Source organism: Panicum virgatum, unplaced genomic scaffold (assembly GCF_016808335.1).
Source record: "Panicum virgatum strain AP13 unplaced genomic scaffold, P.virgatum_v5 scaffold_3952, whole genome shotgun sequence".
Taxonomy (NCBI): Eukaryota; Viridiplantae; Streptophyta; class Magnoliopsida; order Poales; family Poaceae; genus Panicum; species Panicum virgatum.
This window is the reverse complement of record NW_024376351.1, coordinates 33092-51685: the sequence shown is the minus strand read 5'-3', so window position 1 is coordinate 51685 and position 18594 is coordinate 33092. Positions and strand designations below refer to the sequence as shown.

General features: G+C 44.1%; 1 protein-coding gene and 1 long non-coding RNA gene across 4 annotated transcripts; one reads left to right on the top strand and one right to left on the bottom strand.

The window, feature by feature from the left end:
- Nucleotides 1–2116: 2116 nt before the first annotated feature.
- LOC120694176 lies at nt 2117–3793 on the bottom strand. Of its 3 annotated transcripts, none has more exons than XR_005683364.1 (7): nt 3579–3793; nt 3415–3495; nt 3168–3332; nt 2831–3085; nt 2700–2744; nt 2461–2579; nt 2117–2371 (listed from the first exon to the last, which is right to left on the bottom strand). It is a non-coding gene; the product is annotated as an uncharacterized LOC120694176 (long non-coding RNA). The 3 variants fall into 3 exon arrangements; XR_005683366.1 differs by having other exon boundaries at nt 2831–3031; XR_005683365.1 differs by having other exon boundaries at nt 3168–3320.
- A 1699-nt stretch (nt 3794–5492) lies between these two features.
- Nucleotides 5493–6137, top strand: LOC120694174. The gene has a single exon (XM_039977346.1). It carries the CDS (start codon nt 5493–5495, stop codon nt 6135–6137), a length of 645 nt encoding a protein of 214 aa, XP_039833280.1.
- The last annotated feature ends 12457 nt before the right edge of the window (nt 6138–18594 follow it).

Sequence of the window (18594 nt, the reverse complement as noted above, 5' to 3'; positions counted from 1 at the left end):
TGTCTAACATGGAGTTAACCAAGTCAGTCGCCGTGCGGTTTTTCCTCTCGGCAATCCCGTTTGATTCGGGAGAATAGGGAGGCGTCCTCTCATGAATAATTTCACGCTCCTCACAGAATTCATCAAATATTTTGGGAAAATACTCGCCACCACGATCTGACCTTAGACGCTTGATCTTTCTCACTAGTTGATTCTCAACTTCAGCTTTATAGATTTTAAAGTAGTCTAACGCTTCGTCCTTAGTTCGCAACAAATAAACATAGCAAAATCTAGTCGCATCGTCAATTAACATCATGAAGTAACTTTTCCCACCTTTTGTCAACACACCATTCATCTCACATAGATCAGAATGTATGAGTTCTAGAGGTGCCAAGTGTCTCTCCTCAGCAGCCTTGTGAGGCTTTCGAGGTTGCTTTGATTGCACACAACTATGGCACTTAGAACCTTTAGCAATGGTGAATTTCGGAATTAAACACATGCTGAAAAGCCGAGACATCAAACCAAAATTAACATGACATAAACGTGAATGCCAAACACTCGCATCATCGCTAACGTTACCACAAATATGGTTTACCGACTTATTACAAAATTCAGCAAGAGAAAAGCGGAACAAGCCTCCGCAATCATAGACTTTACCAACGAATTGTCCATATTTCGACACGACAAATTTATTGGACTCTAACACTACCTTAAACCTGTCCATGCATAGGACTGAGCCGCCGACCAGATTCTTGTTGATAGTGGGCACATGCTGCACATTCCTCAGCTGCACGATCTTCCCCGAAGTAAACTTCAGATCTACCGTGCCAACACCATGAACAGAAGCATGTGAACCATTCCCCATCAGCACGGAGAAGTCCTGGACGGTCTGGTAAGTATCAAGCCACCAACTCGTGGATTGAACCGTACCCATCTCCAGTGTTGCTTATGGTCACCATGTTGACATCCTTGGACTCATTTGCTTTCTTGGCCCTGCGGTCTGCCCGATCTGGGCACTCCTTGGAGAAGTGTCCAAGCTTACCACATGCATAGCACTTTTCCAAAGCCTTGTTCTTCTTCTTCTTGAAGGTAGTGGTCTTGTTAGGCTTGTTGTTCCCTTTGTTCTTGCCATGTGGGAACTTTTGGACCAGGTTGGCGCTGGACTGGCCTTGATCTCCTTTCTCAGGCACGTCCTTCTTCCGAGCCTTCTCCTCAACATCAAGAGTCGCTATCAGATTTTCAACTGATATCTCTTGTCTCTTGTGTTTCAGAGTTGTGGCGAAGTTCCTCCACTGGGAAGGCAACTTTGCAATAATGCATCCAGCCACAAACTTGTCGGGAATAGGACACTTAAGGAGATCAAGATCCTTGACAATGCACTGCACCTCATGCGCCTGTTCCACCACAGAATAGTTATTCACCATCCTGTAGTCATGGAAACTCTCCATGAGGTACAGTTCATTGCCCGCATCTGTTGCATCATACTTTGCAACCAGAGCATCCCATAGCGTCTTCGCCTCTGTCTCATCAATGTACACACGGACTAATCCATCTGACAGATTGCTAATGATACATCTAACAAAGAGATTATTGGCCTCATCGTACTTCTTCTGCTTTTCAGCAGTAAGTACGCCCTCAGGCTTGCCAAGTCTCATGTCCCATATGTGCATAGCAGTAAACCAGAGGCGAACCTTGGACTTCCAGATCTTAAAGTTCACGCCAGTAACTTTTCTGGCCTCAGTGACTCAGCGAAACCAGCCATTGTTAAATCAACAGATTGCCTATAATAAGGTTTTTGGATTATTGGAAAAATAGACAACTGTAAGTTTAAATTCCGAACTAGAATTATCATGACGAGAATTAAACCTAGCATGCATGACTCTAACATACTAGACAGTACGTATATCATAAACATGATCTCAGAAAATATGAATGCATTTTCATGAACGCCTCAAGGATTTTGGAGGCATTTATTAAATGCCTTGTTGTACATTATTAGGCAACTTTGAAAGCACCTTGGAATATATTATCTGGCCTCTTTTTAAAATGCCTAAAAGGCCTTTAGGAGGCGTTTTCAAAAAATGCCACACCATTCAACTTGACAACCCATATACATCACAGTATCACACACATACTGTTACTCATAACAGAAATATCAATTCAGTCTTTAATTGCATAATGAACTCCACAGCTGAACAAGACTCTTGGATGTCCAACAGCTCAGAGTACAACCAAATTTATTTAGACATAAAAGAATCTTCACATTTGTCATGCTCATGTTCTAAGCTAAGTGGCAGATTCACAAGTTTTTGCATAATAGATTAACAGCAACGGTAGAGGCGATGAATCAACGGAGCCTTAACATTGATGAGTAGTACAACCAAAGATGTTCCTGCTCCAGATTACAAAACAGAATTAATCTAAACAATTTGTGAGTGCAAAGTTGTTTATGCAGGATTACATAGAGGCTCAGACTCTTACTTATCTTGCTGTCAACACCAGAGTTGTTATGTGCAAATTGCAGGCGAGGTGATTGAGCTGCTATTTTTCACCTTCCTTCTCTTGCTAGAATTTTCCTTGATTGCTCCATTGACAGATACCTGAAGTTTAAGTATAAATCAGGTTTCATTGGTTGAATCATTAACAAGGTCTAGGCACCTCAAATTCAGTAATAATCAAATTGATCATACTTGTATTAGTATAGATATGGTATACCGTACCTTTGGAGTAGGCCCATCACCACTACCATCATGGAGTGGCTCAACCTACAATATGGTTAGAAAAAAAGCTTAACATAAGCTGCTATTATGCGTAAACTTTGCAAAGAAATAGTAATTTCTACAAATCTTACATTCTTTCGTGGCCATTAAATGCATCTTCCAACTGCGTTTGAAAGCTTGCTAATATTTCCTTGTGAGCGGGGTAGCAAGGTGGTTTTAGAAAACACAGTGTTGATAAGGACCTCAACACAATCACCAAGGGGTTGACCATCTGTTGCCTTAGATTTGCTATCAGTTGCTTGAATAGTTGCAAATGCCACCATACTAGTGCTCTTAGGGGAAATCAAACCAACCTCCAAACCACGCTTGAAAACAGTCAATCCACCCTAAAAAAACAAATAACTCTTAAGCTTAAGACTATCTACTTGCATGAGAATTCTGATCATTTAGAAAAAGAACATATAGCACCTTTGGAAGAGGGGTTTGAAATTTCCTTTGCTTCTTATGCAGATTTTTATCTGCAGCAGTGTCCTCCCTGTTCTGCTGAAGACTAAGAGCAGCTTTCTCCTCTTGCTGGGTTGGCTGGCCTTTCTTTGGTATTTGTTGAGTTGACACAATCACCTTTTCCACAAGCTATTCATCAATAAATAGAATCATATATATACATAGAGTCATATGGAAAAGAAAAATATACACATTCATCTAGCTGCAATACCTCAGTTTTGACTTTGGATCTCTTGCTAGCTCTAGATGAAGTTGGAGCTTCTTTTTCTTCATTGTTAATAGCCACCATATCCTAGTGTCCAAAAAAAATTCAGCAAGGACTACAATGGACATGATTCTAGACCCCGAAAAATTAAAATTCCAATGACAAGTTACCTCCAGATCCTCCTTGGGTTCTTGTACAATTTTGTGATTGCTCCCTGCTTTTTCATGACCTTGAGATGCTAATAGCATAGCTTTCAGTTCATTGTGCTTGTCCTCCAATGAAGACTGATTCTTCTCTAATGTCTTGATTACACTCCAGAGCCTCAAATTTTCATTTTTGCTTTCTTGCAGTTCAGCCTTCACTTCAGCAAGTTCCATTGAAGCTCGTCCACTTCATTTTTGATTCTTCTCTAGCAAGTTCCACTTCAGCTAGTTTAATCAAATCTTCGTGATCAAATTGGAGCCAATGGAATCGACTAGGGAGGGGAGCAATTCAATGATGGAATCGACTAGGGAGGGGAGCAATTCAATGATGGAATCGACTAGGGAGGGGAGCAATTCAGTGATGATATGGGTGAGGAAGCGAGGACGATGTAGAGGCAACCGTGGAGATGAGGAGGAGAGGAAGGGATTCTCACCGTACCGGTGATGACGAGGATGACGGATATGGCGATGCCGACGGCGAGATCGTGGCGGCGGGGACGAGCAGATCAATCGCGTCAGGTACGGTGAGCTCGTGGCGGCGGGGACGAGCAGATCAATCCCATAGGGTACGGTGAGCTCGTGGCGGTGGGTAGGACGAGATGGAGCACCGTGAGGATGAGGGCCAAGCAGCAGCGACGATCCCGACGGTGGCTGGGCGGAGAATCCCGACGGGGGCTCGGCGGAGGATCCGGCGGCGGCTGGGCGGAGGATCGGGGGCGGCTCGGTTGGGAATCGAGCTCCCCAACCCTAGCGCCCTTGTTCTGTTTTTTTTCTGGACCGATTGCCTTCACGGGAGGGATGACGGGAGGGAGGAGGCTGCTCTGTTTTAATAGGTACTTTTATAGAAACGCCTTCAAAAGACTTAATTATTACGGCATTATGCAATTTCGCCTCCTAAACAGCTAGATTTTGAGGCGTTTTCTCTAAAACGTCGTGGACTGCTTGGTAGACTAAGGCGTTTCAACTAAAACGCCTTTAAACAAAAGTTATTAAGGCATTCACTAATTACGCCGGCAGCAAAACGCCTTGTAAGGCAGGCTGTGCTGTAGTGAGAGCGGTGTTTTAAAAAATATTTTCTTATATATGAAAATTATAATAAATCATTGACAATGCAATGGGTGCTCAACTGCTCCTGAAAGGCCTCCACATTTGCGAACACCTACCTTAAAAAGATAAACGAAAACTTCGAATATAGCAACAAAGCGAATATCTAATTAATTACATATATATTTGTTTGATGAAGTCATCCGAAATAGTGTCTACGGGTGCTGGATATGTAAAGTTTTTGATAACCGCGGTGTGGCACCCCTGGAACGCAGGCCACCAGCCACGGAGCCACCGAAAGAGCTCCATATAAACTTGTATGGTTTATAGGACAGGCACAACTTTGTTTTGGTGTTCAATATCCAAATTGAGTTTTTTCTTTCTTTAGCTATCTCCAGCCACAAACCAGAAGACGACTTCATCTTAAAGTCATAATATGTATGTGGCGGAATTAGGTATGCCAATGATAAACGAGCATTAGAGAAGATTTAGAGTTCTAGACTCCTGTGTCTTATTCTGTTCTTTGGTTAGTTGTCTCAATTCAACAGTCTGCGACTACCATACCATATCTAACAACAACAGTTCATATTATTTACAAGTGTTGTTTGGTATTGAAGTTTTGAGGTCATAAATAAGGAGGTTGCAAATGTTGTTATATTAGAAGATAGTCTTAAGAATATTTTTAAAGAAATGAGACATTCATATCCCATCTGCTTTTACACGTTGGCTAGTATCTTGGCTCTAACTATTGCTTTTTGTTTCAATGGTGAGCAGAGCTCTACGCAGATCAACCATAAGGTTGCATGTCTTCTGGACGTGCCACACATAGAGGAAGGCATGGACGAACTAGGCCTCCACTTCATGGACATTTTTCACAAAAGCTACTGTGGCATCTCTCCGCCGCATTGGGAAGAATCTGATAAATATGGGCCTCGCACGCCATGTGCAGTTGAATTGAGCGAGGCAGGGATCCACTTCAAGAAGAGCCACAATGACAGCATCCATGGCGTTGACTTTGACAACGCCATCCTGAGTATGCCCCTGTTCAAGCTACAAGGCAGCACTGAGACTATTCTCCTCAACCTGATGGTATTTGAGTGGCTGCACCCTGATGCCAAACGTGACGTGAGGTCCTACATATCCTTTCTGGACGATATCATCGAGTCTGAAGAAGATGTCGCACTTCTAAGATCCAAAGGGATCTTTGAGAATCTATCTGGCAGCGACAAGAAGGTGGTGGAGATTTTCAGCACCCTCACCAAGTTATCACGGGTGCCGATCAGAGGCAGCAGTCTGGGCTACGTGCAATGGAAGGTGAATGCGCACTGCAAGAAGCGCTGGAACAAGTGGTGGGCCAGCTTTGTCAAGACCTACCTGAGCAACCCCTGGGTGTTCATCTCCCTCGTGGCTGCCATCATCTTGCTCATTGCCACCCTACTGCAAACCGTCTATACCATCATGCCGATATACAACAAGGGTTAGCAAGGACTTTAAGGGGTACAGCTCTAAATCTCGGCCACTACATATGGTACATGTGGACCACTATTTGTTTCACTCAATTGTCTAGCTAGTGATTTCTCTCTCTCTCTCTCTCTCTCTCTCTCTCTCTCTCTCTCTCTCTATATATATATATATATATATATATATATATGTGTGTGTGTGTGTGTGTGTGTGTGTGTGTGTGTGTGTGTGTGTGTGTGTGTGTGTGTGTGTGTGTGTGTGTGTGTGTGTGTGTGTGTGTCTTAAACTCACAGCATGTTTGGACAACTACTGTGTTCTCTCCAATATTATCCTTTGTAACCATTTCACGACACATTATGTCAATGTGAGTTTAAGATCTACAAATGTGTGCCTCTCTCTATATCTTTGCCTAGCTATATGGATGCTATCCATATTCACAGTAATTAAATACATTTTGTCAGAAATTACATTGTTTTTTAATTGGACATTATGAATTGTGAGAAAATCATCCAACAGTATTTCTTGGCATTCACTACTACGAAAGCAATTTGTAGCAACGCCTCGATTTTTTTAGGGGCAGACCAAAAAGTCACCCGTTCCTATAAATGGGACGCGGGTACTGTAGAAATGAACCGCTCCTAAACATGGCATTTGTAGGGGCGGCTCACCCCATCAGCCGCCCCTGAAAATGCGTGCGATTGGGCGGCTGAGGGGGTGAGCCGCCCCTACAAATTATTTGAAAAATTCATTTGTTTCAAATAGGGATGCAAAGTACTTCAAAACAAACGTGCAATTTTTACCATAAGCATGTACTATCGTGTAGAATTATAAAAAAATATGAAAAATACAATTCAACACGTTTAGTGTTAAAGAGTGTAGAAAACACAAAGTTAGCCTTAACTTGTATGACATAGCAGTGTGACATAGGTATATGTTGACGGTGCTTAAGTGCCATTTTCACCCATCAACTATACTCAATAATAGAGGAAAACTACATGCCTTACACACATATTTGTATCACTAACCTCGCTCCACAGTTGTTTTCGAGTTTTGTACATTTCAGATGAGCAAGAGCGGAATAAGACGAAAACACGCAGCAAACGCCATACAACTATGCAGAATATCGCATCCGGCGTCACACCCTTACAAAGAGGGCCCACATGTCAGAGGAAACGGGGCCTCCACGCAAGATGCACCAGAGGATAAGGATAAGGATCAAAGAATATACCATCCAGCAGAAGATCAGGCCAAGAGGCTACCAGGTGGGGTCGGCCGACCCCCTGGGTCGGCCGAACCTGGCCTGGTTCCCGTCCAGGTGCACTTCGAGGAGTGGCTGCCAAGGCACCTGATCACCTTCCATATGTGCGTTGGCGGGAAACCGACCTCTAAAGCTATAAATAGGCCTCTCCTCCACCCCCCCCCCCCTCAACACACACACACACACACACTTCATTTCATTCTCTCCAAGTAGGCTCTCCTCTCTCTTGCTCTCTTAGCTAGGTAGTGGAGCTAGGCTAGTTCTCTTTAGCGAGCAAGTCATCCTCGGGGTCATTGAGAAATCCTCGGCTCCTGGTATGGCTTTGTATCTGACTTGTCAGACTTCTATTCATAATATAGAGTTTTGCCATGGTTGCTTTACTATCTTGATAATTTATCAATCCATGCTTAGTTCATTCATAAGTTATGCTACGGTCTTGGTTAGGCCAGATGATCCGGGTACGGATAGAGGTTCGTTGTGCTTTCGGGCTTGCTCTAGTGTTTTACTCGTCCATCCGAAGGGTGGGAGACCTGGGGGCACTAGAGTAGTGACTTCATACACAAGCGTGGTGCTCGGGTATGCGGGATCCTTCAGATATGACCGTGCTCCACGGTGTGACTGGGGTAGATGACAGGTGATGACAGCCCTGTCCGTTCAGCGTAACAGCGGTGTTGCATTTAGCGTACTCCCCGACGTTCGGGTCCGGTGTAGGAGTTCATGCAAAGAGGTAACAGGACTAGATGTACTCCGGTGCGGGACCTTCTCCCCGCTATCCCATTTTTTTGCACCTGCAGTCCTAACCATGATCTAACATGACCCTAGCTTTGGATAGAAGCACTAGGACACCTAACCTAGCCTAAGCTCCAGCTGACTTGACGTAGGATAGAGTAGTTCTTTGTTTTATAGTTTCTCTCTTTTATTCCTTCCTCTTGTAGTGTGGATGTGTGCTGTGTCGCATTACCCTTGCTTATTCTTTATCTGTACTTACCCCTGTTAGAGTATTGCCTATTGCTTGAGGCACAATATCATGGTTAATGTTAAGTGCAATACCTTTGACACTGCCGTCCTTTGGGACACAAATAAATAACGATACCCTTACTCTCCGGGTGAAATGCTACAACGGTATATCCGTGCGCTTGCGGATCCATCTGTAATCGTATTGGTTATACCACGAGAGTGGCACCCCTTGGGTGCAGTTGCTAGGATGGGTTCGGCTTCCTCATTTCTAGTGATTGCACTAAGGACTGCCAACAGGCATTTCTGGTGCCGTTGCCAGGGATTAACCATTCCTAGTGATTTGCGCTAAGAAATGTCAACAGTATACATTGTTGTTTCAAAACATTTATTCATTATATTCTCTGATATATGATTTTGATATTTTTCCTATATTACACATATTATAATTTTCCTATGGTAAAAATTTTACAATTTTATCATGTGTTTTACTATTTTATTTGCATTAATCCAATTTTTTGAATAATTTGCAAAAATATTTTTTGGGGCGGGCCGGGCCCCCACCCGCCCCTACAAACCGATTGGTTGGGGCGGGCCGGGCTCCCAACCACCCCTACAAACCGATTTGTGGGGGCGGGCCGGGCCCCCACCCGCCCCTACAAATATTCTATATATGCCCTCATCCAGCCTTCCTCCGCGCCCTCCTCCTCTCCTCCTCCTCCTCCGTGAAGCCGCCACCTCCTCCTCGCCGCCACCGCCGCCGCCGCCACCTCCTCCTCCCCCTCCGAGCCCTCCTCCTCTCCTCCTCCTCCACGCAGCCGCCACCTCCTCCTCCTCACCGCCGCCGCCGTCACATCCTCCTCCTCCTCCTCCTCCTCCGCGCATCTACCACCTCCTCATCCTCGCCGCCACCATCTCCTCCGCCTCTTCCACCTCCGCTCCCTCCTCCTCGCCGTCATCTCCTCCTCCGCGCCCTCCTCCTCTCCTCCTCATCCGCGCAGCCGCCACCTCCTCCTCCTCACCGCTGCCACCTCCTCCTCCTGCTCCTTGCCGCCGCCGCTGCCACCACCTCCTCCTCCTCCGCGCCCTCCTCCTCGCCGAAGCCTGGATCCGCCGCCTCCTCCTCCGCTGCCGACACCCGGATTCGCCACCGACGCCCGGGTTCGCCGCCTCCTCCTCCGCCGCCTCCTCCTCCGCCGCCGACGCCCGGATCCGCCGCCAACTCCTCCTCTACCGCCGCCTCGACTTCTGCCGCCGCAACGCCTAGAGCTCGCCGAGGAGGAGAACTAGCACCATCGATGAGCCGTGGAACACCACCACCGCCTGGACCCACGACACTGCCGAAATAGGAGGAGATCGTCGCCGTGGAGTCTGCGCCCGAACGTCGACCACACCGTAGCTGCCCTCCCTGCACCGCACCACCTCTCCTCAGCCACGACTCGTCACAGCGCCGCCCTCGTTCCTCTCCAAGCCACACGGTAGGTGTCGTTGCCTTCCCCTGTCCAGCCACTTAGTTAGGATTAGGGTTAGAACCTGTACGGTTAGGGTTAGGGTTAGGGATAGGGAATAGTGTTAGAACTTTTTTCATTTGAATGAGAATGGGAGTACATGAATTAGTGAACTTTTGTTATACTACGAATTTCATTATTCATATTTACTCAATGTGAATACTGTTAGATGTTTCGTGGTGGTGGTCGTGGTGGCGGTCGTGGTAGTGGTCGTGTGCTTATGGACGATGCTGATGCTCAGCAGCCAGGCATACAATTCCATCAAGAGGTTGACTTGCCACTGGGTGATCGAAAGCGCGGATCAATTACAAATGTTGTAAGTTTCATTTGTTAGTTTCATATATAGTTTTGCTCACATACAATGCAGCTTCAATAAATTCTAAATTTGCTCACATACAATGCATCATATCAACCTTGTTAGATGGCTTGAAGATGTTGTCGAAGGTTTGGGTGGTACTACTTTTGTGGCTCGACAAGAGCTTGTTCGGCAATTAGATATCAAAAGGGTACATATTTCTTTTCAAATACCTGTTCAACATATAGATTGGTCTTCGATGGTACCAGGAGAGGATCCATCCTTCTCGACGATACCCATGGTTTCAATTGCCATAGTGGGTGGAGAGGCACTCATTTGGACAACTTATGAGAGGCTAGCGGTGGAGGCATGCCTATAGCAGCTTAAGAATCATGGGTACTTTGTGCCCGACTTTTCATATTTTTGAGTTAAGCAGCTACATGCGAGAGAATCCAATGTTATTCTGACTACAGAGAGGCTTTGTCGTCTTAATCGACAAGAAAGAGTATGGGATTTTCTTTTTAGTCATTGTTAACTTTAGTAATGTTGCATTATTCTTTAACTTTCATAACGTTATTATCACCTTTTGCAGGATCTCATTGATTATCAATATACAATTGCATCAGTTAGCTTTCGGGCTATTCTGAATCAAGTCATGGACACCTTAGGTTTGACTTGCATGGGTGGAGAGCCATATTTTACAAGAGGTTGCAGGTTTCAAGCAAAGCTCTCCTTTTGCAGGGCAAGTCAGCCTAACACTATATTGTTCGATATTTGTAGTTCTGTATGTGGTAGGCATTGGGAAGCGGAGGAGAGTGCACTTGTTCGTGCTCTAGTATATTTTGATGAAGTTCTAGGGTGGACGATTGGAGACCGTAACTATCTTATATATCTACGGATGCGAGCAATGCAATAGCTTCAAATTTGTAATATGCATGGATGTATCGCTACTATTATCATTGAACAACTTGTACTGCTAGTCCTTTATCTTCTGAAATTTTATTTGATTGCATTGTTATTTGAGTGTTGGATCAGAATGGGTCAATATAGACCTAGCTTGGTAGATATATAAAGTGGGAATTCAAATTTTAAAACACCGTGAAACAAATTAAAAATGAATTACTAATTATTTTGACGGGTCGGAAATTTATTTGTAGGGCGGGCCACCCCACCACCCACCCCTGCAAATCCATTTTCAGGGGCGGGTCACCCCCCTGCCCGCCCCTGAAAAGTTATTTACAGGGGCGGGCAGGGCGGTGACCCACCCCTGAAAATGGATTTGTAGGGGCGGGTGGGGGTGGCTCGCCCCTGCAAATGTGTTTTTAGGGGCGGTTTCGTTATCCGCCCCTAAAAATAGGTATTTTTAGCAATGAGAACTAGCAACGGGCGCGCTACCCGCCCCAAGAAATGCATTTTTACCCACCCAAAAAATGCTTTTTGTAGTAGTGATCAACGGTCACGAGTTATACTTAGCAAATTATATCCTAGTTAGTTTTCTTTTTGCATGGTGTGATCGAGATGCTACTTTGATCCACATTACCATTCGTCTCAACGGAGTTGATTACCAATAATGTTGTTCTAACAAACCTAACTACGAATGTCACACAATTTACCAGTATGTATTCAGGTACATTGCTACACGTTATCCGTCTCATAGGTCATCTCATGCAATGCCACATATGATTTTTGGTAATGTGGAGGAGAGAGAACAAGGTGAGAGAAAGAGGTGATTGCCTCGCGAAACAACTGTCTCATAGGCTAAAATTTAGGAGTATGAGACTACTTCTCCCCATTGTATGAGTTGTTGTTGCCATGCAACTCAAAATATTTCTTTATTTCATCCCCAAAATCAAGGGATGTGATATAACTACGCGACAACTAAAAAGACAAGTCATTGTAAAAGTTTGTCTAGTAGGTCGTCTCAAGATTACGTGTCACTGCATGAGACCGCCTTAAGACGACACCAATGTACTTGCCCTTCTGTTGCTAGCATCTTCCTGCAACTGTGCAAATGCCTAACAGTTCAACATGCTCCACGCCTGCATACTAAAAGCTTTACTTTTTTTTATCTGTCATCTGATATTTTGCTGATCATGTTGCATCAACCACTGGGGAATTAGTGGAGCTAAACCGAAGATATAGTATGAGCCGATTCCTCTTCTCTGGTCTACTTTCAGCTATAGCTGCGTTTTTCTCTCCCCAAAAGTAACTCTGTTTTTCTTTTGTTTGTGCGGTATAAATGCAAGCCAGTAAATATGCTTCCATCCCAACCATGTTTGTGATAAGCTACATTTGCAATACTACTATACTGTTTTACTTTTCCAGCCGAGCCAGAACCTAGCTGTATACACATGGAACTAGGCAAATGTTCTTAAGAAGTTCGGCTTGTCATCATTTAATTTTGTTTTGCACACTGGTCGATAGCCGTATCGAGAATCATTGCCACAGCATGGCTAATAGTGACATTTGCTTCCTGACTAACAACATCAACAGCTCGTCTATAATTTTCTTTTGCATTGGCCACTAAAGACAACAATATACTAAAATGAAAACGATTTGTAGGAATGCCCAATTTTTTTTTAGGGGCGGACCAAAATTCCACTCTTTCTTACAAAGGGGGTGGGTGTACTGTAACAATGGTCCCACCCTTAGAAATATATTTGTAGGGGCCGGTCACCCCCTCAGCCGCCCCTACAAATGGCACCTGTTTGTAGGGGCGGCTGAGAGGGTGACCCGCCCCTACAAGTGGCATTTGTAGGAACTCATATTAGTCCAATAAAATTCAAATTCCACCCATTTTGGACCAAGCATAAATTTGAATAGAAAACAAATGAACTCCAAATTAATTCATACTAGCATCTTGAGTCTTTATTTGAAATTTAGAGTTTTATTCTCTAGGAATTCAAGAAAGAGAGGAAGGCACTCTTATGATTGAACCTAACTAGGAGCACATGCATGAAAAAAGTTGTTTAAATTCACTCTTTTTGACAAATAACATGCGTGAAAACACGAGATGTTACAGCTCTCCTTTTATATTTCATATGTGACATAACCAATAAAAGATATTTCATTCAAAATACACGTTAGTCATTTAAGGTTGTTATTAATCACCAAAACTTACCATATGTTTCTATCAGCCTAGATGTTTTCATTAGCCAACTTTTCAAAAATAGAAATTAAATCCAAATTTATATTTCTCCCCAGTTGATATTTCGGTACTAAACACAGCAGTAGAAGCAGATTGATCTGTTGGTACCTTTTCTAGCGTCACGGAGAAGGACGACACCTCCTTCAGCCTTGTTCGGTTAATCCCCTTCCTAAAAGGATTGAGGGGGATTTTGACTTGTAGAGAATTTTCCTCCCCAATCCCATCTGATCTGCTTCAATCCCCTTCAAACCGAACAAGTTCTTGTTTGGATAACCAATGCTCTATTTTTGGTAACAAGAAGAAAGCAACCTTCCCATCCTTGGGCATCCCTTCAAGTGAATCCATTATTTCATCTTGACTGATTTCGGCTGGAGGGGCTGCCGAAACACCTTTGTCCATGACTGATAATCTAGACACAATAATCAGCCTCTGTTCTTTTAAACTTATTTGGGATTTGGCACTCTAGTAGAAAACATTAAGACTTAAGAGATAAGTAAGTACCTGCCATATAGGTGATAGCCGGACAAATAATAGATCTCGTTACCTACAATCTACAGAATGGTGTGGTCACAGATTATGAGGCACATCAGTTACGTGGGTCACTGCTGACAACAAATAGGTGACAGGTATTGAGCATTGCCCGTCAGGTGGGCGGAGGTAGACAGAAATTGAGGGGGTGCGGCACTTCATAGGACTTTGAAGGTAATTTGATTTTTTTTTGTGGGTACGATCGCACCCACAACTTGTAACTTGGCTCTGCCTAACCTATAGGTGACAAATTAACAAAAGCCCGACACCTTTTACAAATCATTAGCAGTAAGGTTTCTTTGTGGTCAAGGTTTGCCTTGTTTTCACGTAGTGCTTAGGTTAAGCTTACAGGGTTCTATGTGAAGTGGAGATTTAGATTTTGATGCATTTACCATTGACAATGATGCTATAAAGTATTGTTGTGTTTTTCATGCTGGAGTTCACTTCACAAATGATTGGGACGACACAAAAATGGCATCTTAGCACTACCAGACTACGTGTCTTTCCTGTTGGCCTTTTATATTCCTGTCGGCAATACGCAAACTGACAGGAAAACCGACAGGAAAACCCATATGCTTTTCTGTTGGCGGATGCACAACCCACAGGAATGCTGAAAACCGTCAGGAAACCGGTAGGAATTCCTGTCGGTTTAACAAAAACCGACAGGGAAGAGACTCCTGTCGGTCGACCGACAGGGTTTGTTCTTTCCCCGCGCGCGACGCGCTCTGAACCTGAAAACTGGAGTGGCGCGCAAAAATGGGAACCGGAGGCCTATTCCCGCGCTCGGAACCTGAAAACTGGAGTGGCGCGCAAAAAATGGGAACGGGAGGCCTATTCCCGCGCTCAGCGCTCGGTCCGACTGGGCCCACCAAAAAATCCCCACAACCCTAACCCATCTAATCCCATCCCAGGCGTGCGGCCAGACCCTTGCTCACGCCGCCCCTGACCCCCTCCCGCTCCGAATCCCGCCGCCCCTGACCACCTACCCAATCCACCGTCGATCCCGCCGCCGCCGCCGCACTGGGGTAGTGCCGCCGCGCGTCCGGCCCGGCGCCGCGTCCGGGCGGCACCGCCGCGAGTCCGGCCCGGGCAGCGCACGTACATCCCGGGCACCGCGCGTCCGTGCAGCGCCGCCTCCCTCCCGTGAGGTCTCCATCCTGCGCCGCTGCCCCAAGCTGCTCGGCTCTGCCTCCACCGTCTGCTCGTGGCCTGGGACCGCCCTCTTGCCCATCTGCCCGTCACCGACACGCACCAGCCCGTGCAAGGGGAGGAGCCTTGTAGAGTGGAGGACAAGATCTGCGGGTGTTGAAAATTTCCATGGTAATTTCTGTTTTCTTTCTCAAGTGCTTATTTTCCTTGATATACTTTCATGGTTTGATTGAGCTTTAGGTGTTGTGCAAATTAATTATGTGAAGCTTAATCCAGATCTAGTGAGCAGCTATAATATTCTTCTCGGACATGTTCTACTTTACACAATGGATGCGTTGACATTGTTAAGCTCAACAATCATTTACTCTTACAAGTCTCATGTGTGTAGAATTTATGGCTAGTAGTTTATTGAGAAGTATAGATGCTGCTGGGTACTGAGTACATACAAAATGCCAACTTGTTTTGCTAGCTGCCTCCTTATTGGCGGTAGTATTAAATAACTAACTATAACACTTTGTAACAGTGAACAAAAACAATGGTTGAACGTGATTGGATGTATAGTGGTTGGAAGCGTGGTAGGCCAACATGTGATTGGGTTGAGCATACAAAGGAGTTCTTGGATTTTGCCTTCTCTAAACATAGTGTAGTAGAAGCTGGTACCATTAAGTTCCCTTGCTCTGTGTGTCGGAATTATTTTCGGCACAAAAGGGGCAAGGTAGAGCTACATCTTTGTCAAAATGGGTTTAAAGAGAACTACAAAATTTGGACTGCACACGGTGAGAGGCGTGAACAACAGCAACAAGAATTGGAAGGTTTTGGTGAAACTGATCACATGGATGCTATGTTAGCTGACTTAGCTGCAGCGGCCCCATCAATATTGGATGAGGAGCCAACAGCTGCTGCTAAAGCTTTTTATAGGATGATTGCTAGTGCAGAGGAGTTAGTTCATGACCAAACAACACACTCCACATTGTCAGCCACAGCTCGCTTGATATCCATAAAGTCACAGTACAACCTCTCCATTGCTTGTTACGATGACATTGTGACACTCATCCAGGAACTCCTACCTGCTGGTAGTAAATTGCCAAAGGACTTCTATCATTCAAAAAAAAATTTAGAGGGTCTTGGCATGCCATATGAAAAAATTCATGTTTGTCAAAAGAATTGCATGCTTTATTATAAGGATAATAGTGAGAAACAGAAATGTGACTTTTGTGATACCCCTCGCAGTGTGGATGGCTCAAATAAGGTCCCGCGTAAAGTCTTGCGCTACTTGCCCATAACAGATAGGTTACAAAGATTGTATGCACATGAGCAGACAGCAAAAATGATGCGATGGCTCAAAGAATCCCCCTGTTCCGTATCTGGTACAATGGATCACCCACGTGATGCTGAAGCTTGGAAACAATTTGATGTTGATTTTCCAGAGTTTGCACAAGAGGCAAGGAACGTGCGATTAGGTTTTGCCACTGATGGTTTCACACCTTATAGTCTCACTGCTGCTTCTTATTCATGCTGGCCGGTGTTTGTGATTCCATATAATCTTCCACCAGGTGTGGCAATGAGGCCTGAAAATATATTTCTTTCCCTTGTTATCCCTGGCCCGGAACATCCTGGAAAGAATTTAAGTATTCTAATGCAACCTTTAGTAGATGAATTGCAAATTTTGAAAGAGGGAGTTGAAACATGGGATGCCTCATTGAAGCAGAAGTTTAACATGAGAGCAGCATATCTATGGTCAATACATGATTTTCCTGCCCTTGGGATGTTTGTTGGATGGAGCACACATGGGATGTTGGCCTGCCATCGCTGTTTAGGTGACACCAACGCATTCAGACTCCCTAAGGGCGGTAAGGCATCCTGGTTTGATTGTCTTAGGCGCTTTCTTCCTATGGATCATGAGTTTAGAACCCAAAGTAATGCATTTAGAAAGGATACAATAGTGCTAGATGAACCCCCAAGGAAGTTGACAGGAGAAGAAATAGAAGCCCAAATGAACCTCCGAGTTGGCGATACCCTGACCTTTAATAAAGAACACAACTGGACACATATTAGTGGTTTGTGGCAGCTGTCTTATTTCAAGAAGCTGCTACTGCCACACAACATTGATGTAATGCACAATGAGAAGAATATGGGTGAAGCTGTATGGAACACATGCTTTGATATAGTGGACAAAAAAAAAAGATAATGTGAAGGCAAGACAAGACTTAGCTTTGATTTGTAACCGTCCCAACATGCATCTAGTTTTAAAACCAAATGGGAAGTGGCATAGACCAAGAGTGCCATTCTGAATTGACAAGGATGACAAACCTATTATTCTTGACTGGTTCAAAAAACTAAAGTTTCCCGATGGATATGCTTCAAATATTAGAAGAGGGGTTAATCTACAACAAAAGAAGATATTTTGGCTAAAAAGTCATGACTATCATATCTTCATGGAGCGTCTACTTCCTGTAGCTTTTCCGTGGATTTCTTCCTGAAAGTGTTTGGCTTTGACCAGCTGAGCTAAGTTATTTTTATAGACAGCCGTGTGCTAGACAAATTAGTAAGAACACTGTAGCAGCATTGGAACAGAACATTGTGGTTATTATTTGCAAACTAGAAAAGATGTTTCCCCCAGGATTTTTCAACCCTATGCAACATCTTATGACACATCTTCCTGAGGAAATTCGACTAGGCGGCCCTGTACAATATCGGTGGATGTATCCAATTGAGAGGTATAATTTTAAAATCTGTAGACTTTTGTTGCTGGTCTGTTAGCACTAGTGTTAACTTAATTTTATTTGTGTACTTAGGGCAATACAAAAGCTTAGGAAAAAAGTACGTAATAAGGAAAGAGTTGAGGGCTGCATTGTTGAAGCTCAACTTGTTGAGAAGGCTACAAATTCTATTTCTCTATTCTTTAAATCGAAGGCACATTTAGTTAGAAACAAGGCACCTAGATATGATGATGGTGCCTCAATGTTTGTGCCTCCTTGTGATATTGAAATCTTTCAGCAACCTGGCCGATGCTTTTGCCAAAGAGGATGTCGTGATCTTTCATCACATGAATACAAGGCTGCCTTCTTATACATACTAACTAATATACCAGAGATGGAAGATCTTTTGAAGTATGTGCTCAATTAAATTCAATTAATTCTGAAAGTCTGCAAAATTAAAAACCTCATGTTTACAATCTGTCTATATAGAACTTTTGACCAGGAGCAGTGGAAGGGAGCAAGGAATCCAACCGAAAAACAAATTTCTGACCTAAGGCTGAATGGTTGGAAAGCTGGACGTGGTAACCACGTCTAATATGGCCCTAATTTTTTTGATTGGTTCAAAAGTCATGTAAATACCTTAGCACACTTGTAGCTCCAAAATAATTTTAGCTAATAAATCAAAATGCTAATTTATGCAAGTTTTCTATACAGTCCAAGGTTAATGCAAGCATTCACAAAGCCCTGCATCAAATTACTTATGGGTTTAGCAGAAGAGTGAGGAGATATGGGTGTTATGACATTAATGGGTGCAGATTTCGGTCTGAGACATATGAGCACACTAGAGCAGCATTGGCTACAACCAATTGTGGGGTTTGTGTTTCTAGCTACGATGAGAATGATAACATTCTTGAGTATTATGGTGTTATCAAAGACATC

What these genes read in the sequence shown, in the direction of transcription:
- LOC120694174 (XM_039977346.1), top strand. Translation starts at nt 5,493, where the DNA reads ATGGACGAACTAGGCCTCCACTTCATGGACATTTTTCACAAAAGCTAC.